This window comes from Papio anubis, chromosome 7 (assembly GCF_008728515.1).
Source record: "Papio anubis isolate 15944 chromosome 7, Panubis1.0, whole genome shotgun sequence".
NCBI classification, from domain to species: Eukaryota; Metazoa; Chordata; class Mammalia; order Primates; family Cercopithecidae; genus Papio; species Papio anubis.
The window spans coordinates 4,493,933-4,512,360 of NC_044982.1; the positions used below are offsets into that span (position 1 = coordinate 4,493,933).

General features: G+C 53.3%; 1 protein-coding gene across 1 annotated transcript in view; it reads right to left on the minus strand.

Annotated features, from left to right (window-relative positions):
- Positions 1 to 2,493: 2,493 nt before the first annotated feature.
- The window catches only part of DYNC1H1 (dynein cytoplasmic 1 heavy chain 1), a 90,400-nt gene continuing 74,465 nt past the window's right edge, over positions 2,494 to 18,428 (minus strand). Inside the window, exons 57-78 of the mRNA XM_021941577.2 lie at positions 17,316 to 17,469; positions 15,004 to 15,150; positions 14,762 to 14,912; positions 14,359 to 14,612; positions 14,107 to 14,241; positions 13,920 to 14,014; positions 13,269 to 13,443; positions 13,017 to 13,092; positions 11,990 to 12,150; positions 11,606 to 11,717; positions 11,442 to 11,502; positions 11,223 to 11,346; positions 11,011 to 11,124; positions 9,713 to 9,883; positions 9,269 to 9,486; positions 9,062 to 9,165; positions 5,301 to 5,512; positions 4,661 to 4,814; positions 3,737 to 3,879; positions 3,437 to 3,605; positions 3,103 to 3,230; positions 2,494 to 2,860 (exon numbers count right to left, since the gene is read on the minus strand). Coding sequence (XP_021797269.1) covers positions 2,732 to 2,860; positions 3,103 to 3,230; positions 3,437 to 3,605; positions 3,737 to 3,879; positions 4,661 to 4,814; positions 5,301 to 5,512; positions 9,062 to 9,165; positions 9,269 to 9,486; positions 9,713 to 9,883; positions 11,011 to 11,124; positions 11,223 to 11,346; positions 11,442 to 11,502; positions 11,606 to 11,717; positions 11,990 to 12,150; positions 13,017 to 13,092; positions 13,269 to 13,443; positions 13,920 to 14,014; positions 14,107 to 14,241; positions 14,359 to 14,612; positions 14,762 to 14,912; positions 15,004 to 15,150; positions 17,316 to 17,469 — 3,187 coding nt within the window. The 3' untranslated portion in view covers positions 2,494 to 2,731. The remainder of the gene's footprint in view (positions 2,861 to 3,102; positions 3,231 to 3,436; positions 3,606 to 3,736; positions 3,880 to 4,660; positions 4,815 to 5,300; positions 5,513 to 9,061; positions 9,166 to 9,268; positions 9,487 to 9,712; positions 9,884 to 11,010; positions 11,125 to 11,222; positions 11,347 to 11,441; positions 11,503 to 11,605; positions 11,718 to 11,989; positions 12,151 to 13,016; positions 13,093 to 13,268; positions 13,444 to 13,919; positions 14,015 to 14,106; positions 14,242 to 14,358; positions 14,613 to 14,761; positions 14,913 to 15,003; positions 15,151 to 17,315; positions 17,470 to 18,428) is intronic.

Here is an 18,428-nt window from a genome sequence, read left to right on the forward strand (position 1 = left end):
ACAAACAAAGAAAAAGTCAGCCGGGTGCGATGGCTCGCACCTATAATCCCAACACCTTGAGAGGCTGAGGTGGGTGGATCACCTGAGGTCAGGAGTTCAAGACCAGCCAGACCAACACAGTGAAACCCTGTCTCTACTAAAAATACAAAAATCAGTGGGCGCCTGTAGTCCCAGCTAGTCAGGAGGCTGAGGCAGGAGAATCACTTGAACCCGGGAGGTGGAGGTTGCAGTGAGTCAAGATTGCGCCACTGCACTCCAGCTTGGGTGACAGAGCAATATTCCGTAAAAAAAAAAAAAAAAAAAAGAAAGAAAAATTCATTTGCAAGGCAGAGCCTGCAAAAACCAGCCTCAGTGACAGAAGGAAGAGTCAGCGCGTGTGAGCATGTTAGACTTGACTCCGCCTCGAGGAACTGCTCCTGGACTGAGAAACACTTTTGTCTTCAGTTGTCAGATCTTGTTGATGGCGATTTGGAAGACACCCCCGGTCGTTCCGACTGGAGCTGCAGTGACTGCTCTGTGGGTGGCATGAGCTGTACAGTGGCTTCCTACACACCGAAGTCAGAGTCCAGAGAAACTTCATATAGTAGACGCCCTGTCACCAAAAACCCCAATTCTTGTCATAAAAGTGGCCAGCTGGGCTCCTATGTCCCCGGAAGCCAATGATGTGGACATGTAGCCTGAGGACTCGAGGATGACGGAGGAGGACCAGACACCCAGGGCTGCCGAGTCCTTCCTTACTCCCATGGAGCCCCTGAGACTGGCAGACATGTGCCAAGCAGAGCTCGAGGGGCATGGCCACCACCTACGTTCAGGAGTGACAGAGAAGAGGGGCTCAGAATCTCCTTCTCCAAGAGGAAGCTGGAGCCCTTCCTTGCAGAGCCTGAGAAAAGGAACAGGAAGCAGCAGTGCGTGGCCTCATCCAAGACGGGCAGACTCAGTCCAGGAAGGGGTCCCAGCCCAAAAGGGGCAGGGGCTCCTCTGATCAAAGCTGATGTCAGTGCACATAAAAAATGTCTTTAGGGGCTGGGTGTGGTGGCTCACACTTGTAATCCCAGCATTTTGGGAGGCCAAGGTGGGAGGATCACTTCAGCTCAGGAGTTCGAGACCAGCCCGGGCAACATGGTGAAACCTCATCTCTACAAAAAATACAAAACTAGCCGATGTGGTGGTGCGTGTCTGTGGTCCCAGCTGCTCAGAAGGCTGAGGTGGGAGGATCACTTGAGCCCGGGGGGTTGAGACTGCAGTGAGCCATGATCATGCCACTGCATACCAGGCTGGGCAACAAGTGAGACCCTGTCTCTAAAAAGAAAAATGTTTTTAGGGGCTGAACTCAGTGACTCACGCCTATAATCCCAGCACTTTGGGAGGCTGCGGTAGGAGGAGCCTTTAATGCCAGGAGTTTGAGACCAGCCTGGGGAAAATAGCGAGATCCCATCTCTATAAAAAATACAAAAATATGGCCAGGCGCAGTGGCTCATGCCTGTAATCCCGGTACTTTGAGAGGCTGAGGAAGGAGGATCACTTGAGGCCAGGAGTTTGAGACCAGTCTGGCCAACATGGTGAAGCCTTGTCTCCACTAAAAATATAGTAATTAGCTGGGCATGGTGGCACATGCCTGTAATCCCAGCTACTCAGGAGGCTGAGGCAGGAGGATCACCTGAACCCGGTAGGAGGAGGCTGCAATGAGCCGAGATCACACCACTGCACTCCAGTCTGGGCGACAAGAGCGAAACTCTATCTCGAAAACATAAAATAAATAAAATAAATAAAGACATTGAGATGCCAGAAGGCCGCTTCCACGGGTGTAGCACACTCGTCACCTCCAGCACTGTGAACGTGAGACGCAGCCAGCCAGCTGTATGGGCCACTGCCATCGCCACCACTGGAAGGTTGTGTGGGAATGGATGTGCTAGGGTGGCGATGGGCAACTCCCTCATCCGAAGCAGGAAACTCCCTTGTCTGGAGCCGAGTCCTGGGGCCCCGGCCAAGAACACGAGCGGTTGGGGGTTGGGGTTTTTTTTTTTTTTTTTTTTTTTGAGACAGGGTCTCACTCTGTCGCCCAGGCTGGAGTGCAGTGGTGAGATCGCAGCTCACTGCAGCCTCCACCTCTTGGGCTTGGGTGATCCTCCCACCTCCGCCCTCAAGTAGCTGGGACTACAGGTGTGCACCACCATCCCTGGTTTAATTTCTTGTAGAGACGGGCTCTCACTGCATTGCCGAGGCTGGTCTTTAACTCCCAGACTCCCCAAGTGCTGCGATTACAGGCGTGACCCACTGTGCCCGGGCCCCAGGGCTTCCAGAGCCACATCTGGCTGCGTCTGTGTCTGAGAAGGGGTCCGAAGGTCTTAATTCATGAGTGCTGTGGCCGCTCTGGAGCAAACTCATGATGCAAGCAAGGTGGGGAGGGGCATGGCTGCCGTGGGCTGCCCTCCCGGGGCTGCGTGGAAGGCAAGGCTCTCTGCCCCGGACGAAGGTGAGACAGAAGAGGCGGAGTCGGCTCATGCTTAGTGTTTTATTTCCTCAAAGGAGCCCTGCCGTCGGCCTTCTCAAATACCTCCTGGTATCCTCCCAACTTCCACCACTCCCAACCGTCAGATTCCATTCAGCTTCCTCCAACCTCGAACCAACCACTTTCTTGTCAAGCTCAGACCTTCCAAACATTTTAATAATGAATAAATGTTAAATAACAACTTTCACTATTACAGAAAGGGGCAGCTAGAAAAGTTTAGTTCTACTCTGTGCACAAGACCGCAACACCCCGCTCGTAGAAGCTGCGAGGATCCTCCTTTGTAGCAATTTCAAAGTCGACGGTGAAAATAAGGTCTGCACGGGTGAAGTTCAGGTACACAGGTAAGGTCACCTGCAGGAGAAGCAGAGGGGTTTACTGGTGGCTTCAGGGAAAAGTAAGAAAACTGGAAGACTGCCAGGGACAGCTGATGGGGGCCCTGGCAAGAGAGAGGTTGGGACAGGTGCAAAATGGTTTTGCTCTAGGAACCTGACTTCCAGGTGCAGCAGAACCCAGGCGTAGAAAAGGAGGCGCCTCTGCCCTTGGTTACTGCAGGGGTCGGTGCGGGAGACCCCGGAAAGGCAGCGCTTCCTTACCACACTGGCCTTCTTCTCGGCGTTGGTCTGCTTGAGCCAGCGCAGCTGCGTCAGGGGGAGGGCGGTGGAGATGGCGCTGGACAGCGACAGCTTGTTGTTGCTGCACGTGGCCCCTTGAAGTTTCAAACCTGTGAGGCGGAAGCCAAAACCCAGGCTGAGGTGACCACGACAGCCACACAAACCCTGTCACAGGGCTCCCAGAGGCTGCCAAACACAGCGGCTCCACCCGACCACCAGCGGGTCACCCTAAGTGCGTGTATCTGGCAACAGTGGTCTCAGGCCACCGAGGTCACCTGCAGAGAAGAGCCGGTATTTCCTGTGAGACTCCACTCACCCGTGACTCCAAAGCTGCAGGCGTCCAGGGTGGCGCCCTGGGAGGTGGTGACGTTGACTTCCAGGCAGAGCTCCTCCAGGGACCAGCTGTTGGCCTGGGCCACATACTGCCTGGTGGCAGTGATGTACGCCTCCGGCACGAACAGGCCACCCAGGCACACGTGGATGTTCTGTGGAAAGCGGCAGCCCCCGGGGGAAGGAGCTCAGGTCAGACCTGGGCCCTGTGTTTGTCCCCAGAGCCACTCCCACCCCAGCCCAGGACAGCGGCTGACCACCCCAGACTCGTCAGGAGCGCCTTTACCTTTAGCTCCTTGGCGCCACCAGACGCAGCTGCCAGTGAGATGTTCTGCAGCTGTTTGATCCTCTCGCTGAAGTCGGACACCCACTGGATGACCGTCATGCCGGCAGGCACCGTGTAGTGGGACCAGCTCCGAGGCAAGATCCCTGCAGCCAAGGCACAGAGCGCAGGGCGTCAGCTCTCACAACTGCCCCAGCACAGATGCGGCAAATCTGCAAGTGCTCCGGCATCCTGGCTGCCCACACAGGCGGCTGGCGGCTCCACCTGCTGCCTTTCCCAGGCTGCGCTTTATGCCCTGGGCGCCGCCCTCACCTCCGTATCTGCTCTAACTCAGGCTGGTCCAGAGCATGTCTCAGAACCGTGCAATTTCTAGGGTCAAATTAGTCCAGGTGTGTCTGTCTGGAGGACCATAATCACATTCAAGTAAAACTGCGGCTATAAACTCATGTCACACAAGTGGCTCGGTGTTCCTGGTGATTAGGGCTTTTGGGGCAAATAGGAGGATGCTGGGGGCTCCCCACAACTTTGGACAAGCCCCCCACGCCCGCCTGCCCCTGCTTTTCCACTATCTTGGGGGATGCCCATTCTTCATAGGCCGTAACCTACTACCGTCTGTCACTGTCCTGGACCACCACATTCCCCATTCACTGTCTTGGAAGACCCCTAAAAAAACTGTAGAAGTTGTGTAAAGATTTTGGTCAACATTCAGCGAACCAGCACAGAAGAAAAACAAATTCTTCAGCATTTCCAATCCCTGCCCCACCCCCGCCCACCTTGAGGGTAAGAGCACAGAGCTGCTCTCAGAGGGAAACCCCCAGGCCTGCTGTCCGCATGCACGTGGGGCTGTGTGGCTGGGCTGGGCCAGGCTGTGGCCCCAGGCCAAGGTGCCCGCCGGAGGCCACACCGTGAGTTGGGCGTCTCACGCACCTTTCACCAGCTCGTTGATCAGCGTGCGCAAGTAGTTGGTCTGCTTCTTCTTTCCTTCGCACACCTGGACCACATCCGCAAGGTCCTGGCGAACGTCCTGAAGCAGCTTCGCGCCCATCTTCACTTCTCTCTCAAAGAACCTGAACAAAGGATCCTAAAATCGTTCAAAAGGGTGAAGAGAAGTTAGGAAGAGGTTCTGTCTCCAGCAGAAAGATCAAACAGAAGTAACTTGGCCTCCGGGGAGAGCCCCAGAGCTTCCGACCTGTCCAGAGTCATGGACAGCTCTGGCAGAGCGTGACTTGGAATCGAGCTTGTGTGAGGCCGAGGCTGCTCGGAAACCCGCCGAGGCCCTGCCTGAGTCGCAGCTCTCGCGGCCCTCTCGGGAGGAAGGGCTGCGGTCGCTCGCTTTGGAAGCTGTCTGCCTATCTCACCATCTTCGGGAGTGTTTTCAGTCCACTTCAAAAGGACCAACTCATTTTGCCCAATGCCTGGGCTCAGCTGGACACCTGCCCTGAGGTGACATGGGTGTGAGCACGTTCCGTCCGGCACAATGGAACCAATGGTCCACGGAACGATTGTCCGTGACCATATCCAGCACCTGGGACCTTGGGACCTGGCCGGCCCGCCACCCTCCAGTTACCTTGATATTCTCCACAGTGCGCTTGAGGTGGCTGAGCGTCTGGGGGATGAGGTGGAGCCAGTTGGACGCGGTGGTGTGCAGCGTCCGCATCCAGGCGGGGCGGCCGTCGGACGTGGAGTCTGTCCTGGTCTTTTTCTCGGTCTCTGCGTAGGCCAGGTCGTCCTCGTCCTCCAACATCTGCATCTTCAGCATCTTACTGATCATGTCCACACCTGGCCCACAGTCCCACAGTCACAGCAGGAGGGAGGGAGGGGACAGGTAAGAAATCACAGAGGGAAAAAGGACTTGAATGTAAAGGCCACGTGGTGAGTCTGCACTGGGAACTGCAGCAATCTGAAAGGTGCTCAGTCATATATATACACATAGAGAGAGAGAGACACGGAGTCTCGCTCTGTCACCCAGGCTGGAGTACAGTGGTGTGACCTTGGCTCACTGCAACCTCTGCCTTCTGGGTTCAAGTGATTCTCCTGACTCAGGCTCCCAAGTAGCTGGGATTACAGGCATGCGCCATCAGGCCCAGCTAATTTTTTTGTGTGTTTTTAGTGGAGACAGGGTTTCACCATGCTGGCCAGGCTGGTCTCCAACTCCTGACCTCAGGTGATCTGCTCGCCTCGGCCTCCCAAAGTACTGGGATTACAGGCATGAGCCACCATGCCTGGCCAGTCGTATATGTTTTTAAAGCACAGAAAACGGCCTGACCAGAAAGCTAACGAGACAAATACAGAAGAAAAAACTGTTACCAGGTCAAGTACATGACTATTAAAACTGACCCAGCAAGACAGACACAGTGGCCCACACCGACAGTCCCAGCACTGTGGGAGGCTGAAGCGGGAGCATCTCTTGAACTCAGGGGTTCAAGACTAGCCTGGGCAACATAGTGAGACCCTCATCTCTATAAAAAATGAGAAAGCCAGGTGTGGTGGTGGCACCTGTGGTCCCAGCTACTTGGGAGGCTGAGGTGGGAGGATGGCTTGAGCCCAGGAAGCTGAGGCTGCAGTGAGCTGTGATTGCACCACTGCACTTGTCTGAGTGACAGAGCAAGACTCAGTCTCAAAGCAAAACAAAAAAACTGAACCAGCAGCCTGAGTCCAAAGACTCAAGGAAGGCTCTTCAGGACCCTGGGTTCACTGGGAGACCTGGGCCAAGCCCCAGCCCGCTTTGTGCCCGACCATGAATGAGTGTGTGCTCGAGAGGGGCTCCAGGAGGGGGTGCCACCTGCCCTCTTAACTCAGAAAACTGGTCACCATGGTGTCCCTTGACCTGTGACTGCCACCATGTGGCTGGGATTACCCCGAGCCTTGTGGTGCCTGTAAGTGTGCTCCAGCCCCGCCCAGGCCGCCCGGCTTTCCCTCCGGCCCCGCCCAGGTCGCCCGGCTTTCCCTCCAGACCTGCCCATGGCACCTGGTTTTGCCCTCTCTGGGATGTGACTGGTGATGATGCGGGGCAGCTGGATCTCTGGGTTAGGGCAGCTCCCCTTTCCTGCCCCTGACACAGAGTGCTGAATGTCAGGCTCCCAAGAGCGCTGCCTCTGGGACTTGCACCGTAGGGAGGCAGGGCCTGGGCCTTGCTGCTGTGCTCTAAGTGGGACTGGACTAGGTGACGGGTGTGCTGTCCCCTGCACAGTGCTGGCACAGCACAGTGCTCAAAGAGCAGACATGATAGGCCTGACGGGTCCTTCACAGGGACCCAGTTGTGCAGGGCCACACTGGGGCTCCCGGCATGTGACACCCAGTACTAAGCACAAGCCTCTGTAGGAGCCAATGCCCCTGCCCCACCCTTGGAAGCATGCTTGGTGCCCAGGGCTCCAATTCTCCTGGGCTTCCTCGCCAGCTCCACATGACTCAGCTGCCAACCGTCTTATGTGTTCGTTCTGAACGGGCAGCTGGGTTTGCGGGCCCGAAGCTGTTCTACAAGCACATCCTCCGTGGGAGACGGCTGCTCTCACAGGAGGCACAGATGCCCTGCAGGGTGGCCTCGGCTGAAAGTCAAGCCCCATAACTGGAAGTTCTGCCTACAGGACTAAAGAAGTGGCCTGATACTATCCTGTTAACTAGCCGTGAGCTTCAGCAACCCCTTTGTCTTCTTTGCTTTTCGTGATTTTTCCCCGTAACAAAAAGTCGAGATTTGATCAGCCACTGTCAACACCATGTGTAGTGCCTGGAGGCTTTGTGAAGGCCAACTGCTGGGCCTGTCCCTAGTCCTGATGGAGTGCGTCTGGGCAGAGCCTGGGAACATGCATTTCTTTCTTTCTTTTTTTGAGACGGAGTCTTGCACTGTCACCCAGGCTGGAGTGCAGTGGTGCGATCTCGGCTCACTGCAAGCTCTGCCTCCTGGGCCCACGCCATTCTCCTGCCTTAGCCTCCCAAGTAGCTGGGACTACAGGTGCCCGCCACCACGCCCGGCTAATTTTTTTTTGTATTTTTAGTAGAGACGGGGTTTCACTGTTGTTAGCCAGGATGGTCTCGATCTCCTGACCTTGCGATTCACCCGCCTCGGCCTCCCAAAGTGCTGGGATTACAGGCGTGAGCCACCGCACCCAGCCGGGAACCTGCATTTCTAAGAAGTTCTGGGGAGGTTACTGCCGCTGGTTTGGGAGCCACACTGTGAGAGACACTGGGTTAGAGAATTTCTAAGGTCTCTTGTGGCTCACAGCATTTGAAGTCTTGAAGAAAACATCTTGTAAGTGAAAAAGAAAAAAAGACTGCTAAAAAATTCTAGGGAAGATGAATGGTTTTAAAATATCCCTTAATATCAGGTACTTTTCAACTCTTGAAGAAAAAAAAAAAAAGTTTTTGTTTTTTGAGACAGAGTCTCGCTCTGTTGCCCAAGCTGGAGTACAATGGTGCGTTCTCAGCTCACTGAAACCTCCGCCTCCCGGGTTCAAGCGATTCTCCTGCCTCAGCCTCCCGAGTAGCTGGGATTACAGGTGTCTGCCACCACACTCGGCTAATTTTTGTATTTTTTGTAGAGATGGGATTTCACCATGTTGGCCAGGCTGGTCTCGAACTCCTGACCTTAGGTGATCCACCCACCTCTGCCTCCCAAAGTGCTGGGATAGTGGGGGGGACCCACGCCCCCCCCCCTTCCCCTTTTTTTTTTTTTTTTTTTTTTTTTGAGACAGAGTCTCACACTCTGTTGCCCAGGCTAGAGTACAGTGATGTGATCTCGGCTAACCGCAACCTCCACCTCCCAGGTTCAAATGATTCTCCTGTCTCAGTCTCCTGAGTAGCTGCGATTACAGGTGCCTGCCACCATGCCCACCTAATTTTTGTATTTTTAGTAGAGATGCGGTTTTGCCATGTTGACCAGGTTGGTCTGGAAATCCTAATCTCGAGTGATCTGCCCGCATTGGCCTCCCAAAGTGGTAGGATTCAGGTGTGAGCCACTGTGCCCAGCCAGTAACTGCTTTTCAATATGAGATGGAAATCTAAATGTTATTTTTAGGCTCATTTACATAAATATCAAGGCTCTTCTCTAGAACTGAGTTGATGCTGCAGAAAAGATCCCTGTTAGAGCCAATTCTTTCCTCTGCCTCCCCTCCGAGTGGAGCTAGGAGCAGCTGGAGACTGGCAGGGAGGCCGAGGCTGACAGAGCCACACCCAGCATAACCAGGGAGGGCCCTGGGACAGCAGTGCACACTCACCCTGTGTGTGGGGACCCTTGCCACCCACCCCACATGTGGGCACCCTCGCCACCCACCCCACATGAGGGGAGGACCCTCGCCACCCCCCCCGCGCGTGGAGAGGACCCTCGTCACTCACCCTGTGTGGTAAGGAGGACTCTCTCGGCGTTGTTGGGCAGGCCCAGCCAGGAGGGCGTCTGCGTGTCAGGGAGCAGCTCCACCCACTGCACAAACTCCTCTCGCCTAGAAAACCAGTGCGTTTGGAAACGATGTTAGAGGCTACCTCTGAGTGACACCAGACGCTCTGACGTCACAACTGTCTCCATTCCAGCAGGCAGCAGCATACCTGATGCCGTCTGGCATTTGAATATCTTTATGCCCGTCGACCTTGCATGCCAGCTTAAATTCACTGTCGAAACTCCTGGTTGTGAACAGGCGCTCCAGGAAGGTGTTGAGCAGACGTTGGTCAAACTCGTTGTCCACGCGCCCGCCATAAATGGACTGGGCCATCAAGGTCTTTAGTGCAGACCACGGGATCTTATCCGGTGAGATGTTCTGCCTGCCCTGGGGGAGGAAAAGCAGGGTTCGTGTGTGGTCGGAGGCGGGCATGCCCGGGGCTCCCTTTCGAGGGGCACAGCTTTCCTCCTCACTCCCCATGGCCCGCTAGGCTTTGGCGGTCACGAGGGGTCAGCTCGCTCTTCCAAGCTGAGTCTGGCCTCTCAGCACCACGCCCTGCAGCGTCCTTCCCAGGTGCACATCCGCTGCCTGTCCTGGCACAGCCCACACTTGCCTTGGCTGTGTCGTCCAGCCACGTGTCCACTGTATCGCAAGCTGACCGCAGGTCGGACTCTCCAAACTCATACTTCTTTGACCACCCCAGTGGTGCGTATCGTAAGCGTTCTTGGATGATGGCATGGAACCAGGCCAGCAGGAAGTACAAGCGGGCACGCTCGTTGGGAGACTGGGTGAGGAAAGTGACCGAGTACAGTCATTAGACAGCAGCACTTCTCCAAGAACAGCACACAGGCTAGGTCAGAGTCAAAGCTTTACAAAGAGCTCTCCACATCCTGATGATGGCAGCAAATTCACACGAGTACTGTTGCTAGGAGAAAAGTATGCCAACTTTTCTATTAATAGAGATGTCATCCAATGAGGCCATCGGAGAATTTATTCAGCCAATAAGAAATCTACAGAAGACAGAGTTTCTAAGAATGTCAGAAAAGGTGGATATGGCACAAAATAGAACAGAATTGACAGAACGAAACCCCTGCCCTTCTCTTGCCCAAGAGTCTTGGTTTTCACTTGGCACCTGGGAGGGCTCTGCTTGGTCTCCGGGGGCCTGTGCTGGGGGAGAGGAGATTGTCTGCCACCTGGGGACACAACGCTGAGTCCCAGCTTCTCCGTGGGTGGGCATCTCTGCTCCGCTAGCACCTAATCACACCCCATATCAAACATGGCTTTTACTTTTCAACCTGCTCACAGGAAGGAAATTTTAGAGAGAGAGACAGGATCTTACTATGTTGCCCAGAAAGGTCTTTTTTTTTTTTTTTTTTAGACGGTATCTCGCTCTGTCGCCCAGGCTGGAGTGCAATGGTGCGATCTCAGCTCATTGCCAACCTCCGCCTCCTGGGTTCAAGCAATTCTCCTGCCTCAGCCTCCCCAGTAGCTGGGACTACAGGCATCCACCACCACGCCTGGCTAATTTTTTATATTTTTAGTAGAGACGGAGTTTCACCATGTTGGCCATGCTGGTCTCAAACTCCTGACCTCAAGTGATCTGCCCACTTAGGCCTCCCAAAGTGCAGGGATTACAGGAGTGAGCCACCACACCTGGCCTGCCCAGACAGTCTTGAACTCCTGGGCTCAAATGATCCTACTGCCTCGACCTTCGAAAGTGCTGGGACTACCAGTGTGAGCCACGATGCCTGGCCAAGGAAGGAGATTTTACCTACAGCTGAAAAGCAAAAGCACCTGTGCCATTCACCATATGGCACTTCTGGGACGCCCAGGGACCCACTTCTGCATTTGGTGATGGGACTGGGCTTCGGCTTCTATGGAGAAAGCACGCCAGGAGGACAAGGTACTTACCTTGCATATCCGTGAGACCGGAATGCTGCTGAACGTCCTCAGCATGTTGGCCTTCACCCCTGGTGGTGGCTCAAACACAAAGATGCGACCCGCGCGGAGCAGATTCACCGGCACCTGAGGGAAAGCGCGGCCCGTTACGCTCGGGTGTGGACACGGGCGCCGACGGGACTGCCACACCAGCCTGCGACGTCTCCACCCCTTCAACCACCCACCTTGGGGTTGATCTCCATGGTGAGGAAGAGTCGGAAGCAGGCATGCGGCTGCAGGGAATGCAACTTCTTCTCCAGCTGCATCAGCCACCCTGGGGCCAGATGCACATTCTTCAGCATCACCCACCTGCACACACAACGTGAGAGTCACACAACACGCCAGGCTGCCTGCCTGAATGCCTGGGGACTAAGGCTTTCTTCAGCCAAAGAGAACAGGCCTACCTGCCCGACTTCACAGCGGTGTTGATTGCCTTATCTGCTTGGTTAAAGCCTTCTGCAGAGCCTGGCGCAAGGAGACTTAGTGTCAGCAGCGGCAGCCGCGGACATCAATGCCCACCACGAATCCTGCAGGGCTCCAGCCCATGAAGCCCATCAAGCGCCCTTACCGATTGCAATTGAAGTGATCTGCGTGTTCTGCTCGGCTGCAAGGTCCTCGACATGCCCACTGGCGTCGTAACCAGGCACAGAGCACATTAAGACAGGAGTGTTGGGCTTCACCTGCAAACAGAGAAGGCAGAAGTTACAGCAGTGCCAGCAAATAGTGTGTACCTGTCAAGGGAAAGGAGCGCCCCGAGTGAGGGGCCTGAGATGTTCTTTCGGGGTCCAGAGGTGTGGGCACCACACAGCCGGTTGAGAATCTGCAGTGAGCTCCTGGTCTTAGGAGCAGACTGTAGCCTGGAGTGACAGGAGACGCCAGGGCTGCTGACAGCTGTGGTTGGGGAGGTGGGCGTGGAGTCTCTTGAGACGCCTGGGCTGTATCAGGACATTACCTCTGTGCCCACAATGTGGGTCAGGTCAAGCGGCTGCTCCATGATGGACATGAAAGACTCCCCAAGGTTTGTTGAAACAAACATGTGGGCCATGGCCAACAGGCGGTCGGGCCGGAAAGCCTGGATCAGGAGCAGGCGGTGGATGGCCTGGCCAATGGGTGCTGAAACAGGTACAGAGGGGTGGGTGCTGGGTGGAAGCAAGGACTTGGAGACGCCCTCCCCTGCCTGCAGCGTTCTTCCCAAAGCACCCACGCAGTATTTCAGGATCAGCTCAAATCAGGAAAGTCAGCCACATCTCCTGTGCCTTCCGTGAGCCCTGTGGACACACCTATGAGAACACTTACCACCTGGATGTCTCCATAGGACAAGGTGCCGTTTGCTGATTTTTAAATTACTACACTAACACCTGCTGACTTCCTGAAAACAGCTGAAGGTACTCAGGAGGGGTCCACGCTCTGCCCTCCACAGTGTGACACTTCCTCTCAGCCTGGCTAGCCCAGGGGCTGGCCAACACACTCAAAACCGGCTGATGGCATTCCATTCCTCTGCAGCGTGAATACAGCCAGTTAACTCCTTACCATCAGGCAGGAGCTCCCCACCTAGTTCTCTTATGGTCTTCAAGCATGAGATGAATAGGAATTGGAAATTTCTGATCTACCTCTAAGCCAACACCTATCTAGAAGCGATCTCCCTAAGTGGTTTCCTTAAAAAGTTTAACATTGAAACACTTATCTTGGGCATCAGTGACCACTCACTCAGAGACAGGTCTCTGTCTGCTGCCCAGGCTGGAGCGCAGTGGCGCAGTCGCAGCTCATGCAAGCTCGACCTCCCAGGCTCGAGTGACCTTCCTGCGTTAGCCTCCCGAGTAGATGGGACTACAGGTGTAGCCAAGGCTGTATTTTTTGTAGAGATGGGGCCTCCCTATGCTGCCCAGGCTAGTAACTTTGCATGTTTTGAAAGCATCCGTTTAAGCAGCAAAACCCAACTTTACATTCAGGTTCAGAAAGAAAACCACAGTGGGGCTTACTTGCAGGTGTTTCTTCACTCCAGAGGTAGGGCACGGTCTGCTCCGGGGAGCTGCTGTCCAGCCAGATGCCAAATTGCTGTGGAGACAACAGTGGAAGCACCCATGGGGCAGGGCCGGCCTCGGGGGACTGACGCAAGAGTCTGACGCGAGAGCGCAGACACGACATTCTGGGTTTTATGCAACATGCGATTCCTGACATTTCCTGGGAAAAGGCCGACATTTTTCACTGGGAACATTCAAAAGAACAATCACCTCGTCTGCCTGAACCTTTGCAATCAAGTCCTTAAACGCGGGAAGGCAGCTCAGCCTCACCACCGCCTCCGCCTGCTCCACAGTCAGGCCCTGGATCCTTGGGGTGGAGCCAGCACTCAGGACGATCTCATTTCCTCTCAAGAAGTGCTGGAATTCTGCATCGTAGGTGGGCTCCCTGCGAAGGGTGCAACAGGTTAGCTAGGGTCCCTCATGTTCATTCCCACTGTCACTAAAATAACAGTTGTGATTTAAAGAAAAGAAAAAACAGGCCAGGCACAGTGGCTCATGTCTATAATCTCAGCACTCTGGGAGGCCAAGGCAGGCGGATGACTTGAGGTCAGGAGTTTGAGACCAGGCTGGGCTGCTAACGTGATGAAAATCTGTCTCTACTAAAAATACAAAAAAAATTAGCCTGGGGTGGTGGCAGGCGCCTGTAGTCCCAGCTACTCAGGAGATTGAAGAAGGAGAACTGCTTGAACCTGGGAGTTGGAGGTTGCAGTGAGCTGAGACTGCACGACTGCACTCCAGTGGGAAACAGAGGGAGACTCCATCTCAAAAAATAAAAGAAAAAATAAAAGCACGTATCTGATCATGAAACCCTTGTGGGCCACCAGCAAGATGGCATCCTCCTGCGGGCGTGAGTGCTCTTACCCCACGGTGCCCTTCAGTTTGATTCTCGCCAGCAGCATGGCAAAGGTGATGTGGTCCTGATGCAGCATGCCTCGAGCCACTCGGTTAAATGCCACCTGGGACAAGAGCAGGAGACGATGTTGTTCCGTAAGAGAAGCCGCACCCTGCTTCCCCCCGCCGGGGAGCGGCTGAGGACCTCGCTCTCTACCTGGAAGAGGTCCTTCGTTATAATGGACAGGCGCTGTGTGTGGTCGGTGACGCCCTTCAGGTTCGGGTTCTCATATAAGACGTTGTGATAAATGTCCAGGAAAAACTGGAGGGAGTACTGGTACAAGAAGTGTATCTGAAAGGAAGCAGTGCGCAGCCGTGAGGCAGCTCCCCTGGCACCCGCCGAACTTCTGCGTGGCCGAGGAGCTACTGTGCAGGGGCCGGCCAGCCTCTGCGCCGCCAAGGCACTCACCTGCTTGAGGGACTCCATGGTGAAGTAGATGCTGCTGCAGGCGGTGGAGAGCGGGAGGTACTGCTGGGACACGGTCTCCACCTCCTGCATGACAATGTCCGTCTCCTCAACTTTCCTGGTGACCTCTGCAGCCTCTCTCTTCAGGTTCTCCAGAGTGGTTATGATGGTGTCGTCGTCCAAAATGCGCCCTTTCACCTCGTTCAGAGCTTGCAGTAGAGATTTTTCCAGCTGACGCAAACGGAGCTGAAATTCCCCTTAAATGAAAACATCCAGAGTTTGCAATAATACTTCAAAAGGTACGCTCTCAGAAGTGTTTGCCACAAACGTGGAACATCCTAGTCACTTAAAAGTTCAGCCCCTTCACCTGCACCAACCATCTAACAGCCACAGGTCCAGATCCTACCTTGAAGTTTAAGAAGATCAGATCGTTTCTCGTCCACATCAGGTCTTTCTGCTTTAAGTACTTCATTTAGACACTGGCTTTGTAAACTGCTACGGGTGACTGTGAAGTTTACAAAAGTAACCCGGGAACAGAGATCTGGTGGGAACTCGACCTGCCAAAATAGATAACAGAACAGTCTGTTTTAATTCAGCTTCAAAACCAAATCCTGCCAGATTTCCCTGAAGAAGAGTCCCATTCCTTACAGTTGGATCCCGGGTGGACAGGAAGATGACAAACGATGGCGACAGGTCTATGTCCTGGTCCCCGAGGGTGATCAGCACTCTCCCTCCTGTTCGCCGCACTTCACGGTTCAGCACTGGGTTCAAAACTGGATCGTAGCTTTCCACATCCTGCACAGCACACGGGTGGAACTTGATGGCCAGGGCTTTGTAACTTTATCTTCACCCAAATGCTATGTTGCTGTCCTACTTTAGATAAGCATACCTTCCCAAAAGCCACCCACCACTTGTGTATGGTGGCCACTAGCTATGTGTGGCTACTTACATTTAAATTAACTAAAATTGGCCAGGCGCGGTGGCTCCCGCCTGTAATCCCAGCACTTTGGGAGGCCAAGGTGGGCGGATCACGAGGTCAGGAGATCGAGACCATCCTGGCTAACATGGTGAAACCCCGTCCCTACTAAAAATGCAAAAAATTAGCCAGGCGTGGCAGTGGGCGCCTGTTGTCCCAGCTACTTGGGAGGCTGAGGCAGGAGAACGGCGTGAACCCGGGAGACGGAGCTTGCAGTGAGCTGAGATCACGCCACTGCACTCCAGCCTGCATGATTGAGCAAGACTCCGTCTCAAAAAATTAACTAAAATTAAAAACTCAGCCAGGCGTGGTGGCTCATGCCTGTAATTCCAGTACTTTGGGAAGCTGAGACAGGCAGATCACTTGAGGTCAGGAGTTCAAGGCCAGCCTGGCCAACATGGTGAAACTCCATCTCTGCTAAAAATACTAAAAAGTTAGCTGGGGGTGTTGGCACATGCCTGTAGTCCCAGCTACTTGGGAGGCTGAGGCAGGAGAACTGCTTGAACCTGGGAGGTTCAGACTAGGAGACAGAGCAACACTCCGTCTCAAAAAAAAAAACAAACAAACAAAAAATTAAACACTCAGTTCCTAGTCACACTAGCCGTGGGAAGTGCTCAGTATAAGCCACCTGAGACTAGTGGCTACCACACTGGAGAGTGTGGACCATAAAGCATTCCTGCCCCTGAAGAAAGTTCTGGGGGACAGTGCTGATACAGACCCTCTGAACGGCATTGTATTTCATTTCTTAAATTTTTTTCAATTTGCATAATGAATTCATCTTGTTGCAAATCTGATGCTTCCTAGTGACCTTACATGCTTTATTTAAAAACAAATTTTTAACTTTTAAGTTCAGGAATACAAGTGCAGGTTTGTTACACAGGTAAACTTGTCATGGGGGTTTATTATACAAATTATTCCACCACCCTGGTTATAAGTCTAGTACCCATTAGTTGTTTTTCCTGATCCTCTCCCTCCTCCCACCCTCCATGCTCTGAAAGGTCCCAGTGTGTGTTGTTCCCTCTATGTGTCCATGTGTTCTCATCATTTAGCTCCCACTTATAAGTGAGAACAACTGGTACTTGGTTTTCCACTTTTGCATTAGTTTGCTGAGGATAATGGCCTCCAGCTCTATCCATGTTCCTGCAAAGGAACATGTTCCTTGTTCTTGTTTCTTGAACATTTTTCTAGTTCTTTTTTTTTTTTGAGACGGACTCTCACTCTGTCACCCAGGCTGGAGTGCAGTGGCGTGAACTCGTTTCACTGCAGCCTCTGCCTCCCAGGTTCAAGCAATTTTCCTGCCTCAGCCTCCCGAGTAGCTGGGACTACAGGTGTGCACCACCACACCCGGCTAATTTTTGGATTTTAAATAGAGATGGGCTTTCACCATGTTGGCCAGGGTGGTCTTGATCTCCTGACCTTGTGATCTGCTTGCCTTGGCCTCCCAAAATGCTGGGATTACAGACAAGCGACACCACGCCTGGCTGTTTCTTGCTTTTCATGGCTGTACTGAATATAATTTTTTTTTTTTTTGAGATACAGTCTCTTTCTGTCTCCCAGGCTGGAGTGCAGTGGCACGATCTCGGCTCACTGCAACCTGTGCCTCCTGGGTTCAAATGATTCTCTTGCCTCAGCCTCCCAAATAGCTGGGACTACAGGTGCCCGCCACCTCAACCAGCTAATTTTTGTATTTTCTGTAGAGACGGGGTTTGGCCAGGCTTTCTTGAACTCCTGACCTCAGATGATCCACCCGCCTCGGCCTCCCAAAGTGCTGGGATTACAGGCATGAGCCACCTCGCCCCACCACTGAATAGAATTTTAAATGCAAATAATGATTCTGCCGAATTTATCTATTATAGAACCATCTCAAAGCTTTATCCTTCTGATACAACGTGAAGTCTTACAAAGTTGAAAACTAAATGCAGCCCCCAAAAAAGGAATTCACTCTTGAATGCGGTGTTTCAAGAATTCAAAGGTCAACACCAACCTGGACCAGAAGGGGGTTCCCAAATCGCAGTGCACTCTCTAAGTTCTTCCTGAAGGCGTCATCCAGGAAGCTGGTCCGTGTGATCTTACGATCCTTATATTCATTCATAATGAATTCTGTGGCCTGTCCAGAGGGGTCAATGATCAGGGGATACCTGAGGATGAGGCCACAGAAGAGAAGGTTGAAACACTGAATGGGAAAAGCACAGGATCATGGTCAGCCAAGTCCCTGATGAGAGGGACAGGCTGTTACCGCCACCCGAGGGTGCTTTCCAGAGACGTTTTCAGGTTTACCAATAAAGCTTACATGCTTAATGCTAACATCACATCATCCTTTTGAAGAACTATTGGCATGAGGAGGTAGCTTGAGTCATATACCAGGAGGGCCATGGTTAAAAATCCTTTTTCTTCTGGGACAATCGTCCTCCCTCAGCATCTGGCACTGTTAGAATAGCTTTTTCGTATTTACGATCCTTCTAGACAGCCGGTATCAACACCGACGCTGAGCAGCACCAAGGGATTAACTTTACACAGAATTTAAATTGCCAGGGACTGTGTCAAATTACAGACACTATCTCAGGTAATCCTCCTAACAGCCCTACGAGGCTGACACTGTTATCAAACCACTCTACAAATGCGGAAAGAAGGGCACAAAGAAGCTAATGTGAAGTACCTATAGTCTAGCCAGTTAAAACGTGGAAAAAACCCAGCTGGTAATACACACAAGCTTCTACAAAACTCAAACTATCAAAGGGCATATGCTGAGAAGAACCACGCTGCCCTGCCTTTTGGACCCTGTTCTTTGGTCCCCAAAGTCTCTTCCCCAGGTGATGGCTTTTACCAGTTTCTCGTCTGTCTTTACACAGAAGGTCTAAGCATTTACAGACACGTGTCAGTGTGGGTGTTGTGGCCTCGGGGGAGGCCTCTACCGCCTGCTCTGCACCTGTCCAGCCTGTATTCGAATGTCCTGTGTCGGCAAAGACTACCCAGCACCGCAGCGTGGTGGGCCCTCAGGAGGGCCATCTGAGTTATCTCCAGTCTTCAGCTGGGACAAACTTGCTCTTAGATTAGCCATTTTGTACACAGGCCAAGCTACTGTTGAATGAACACCTAG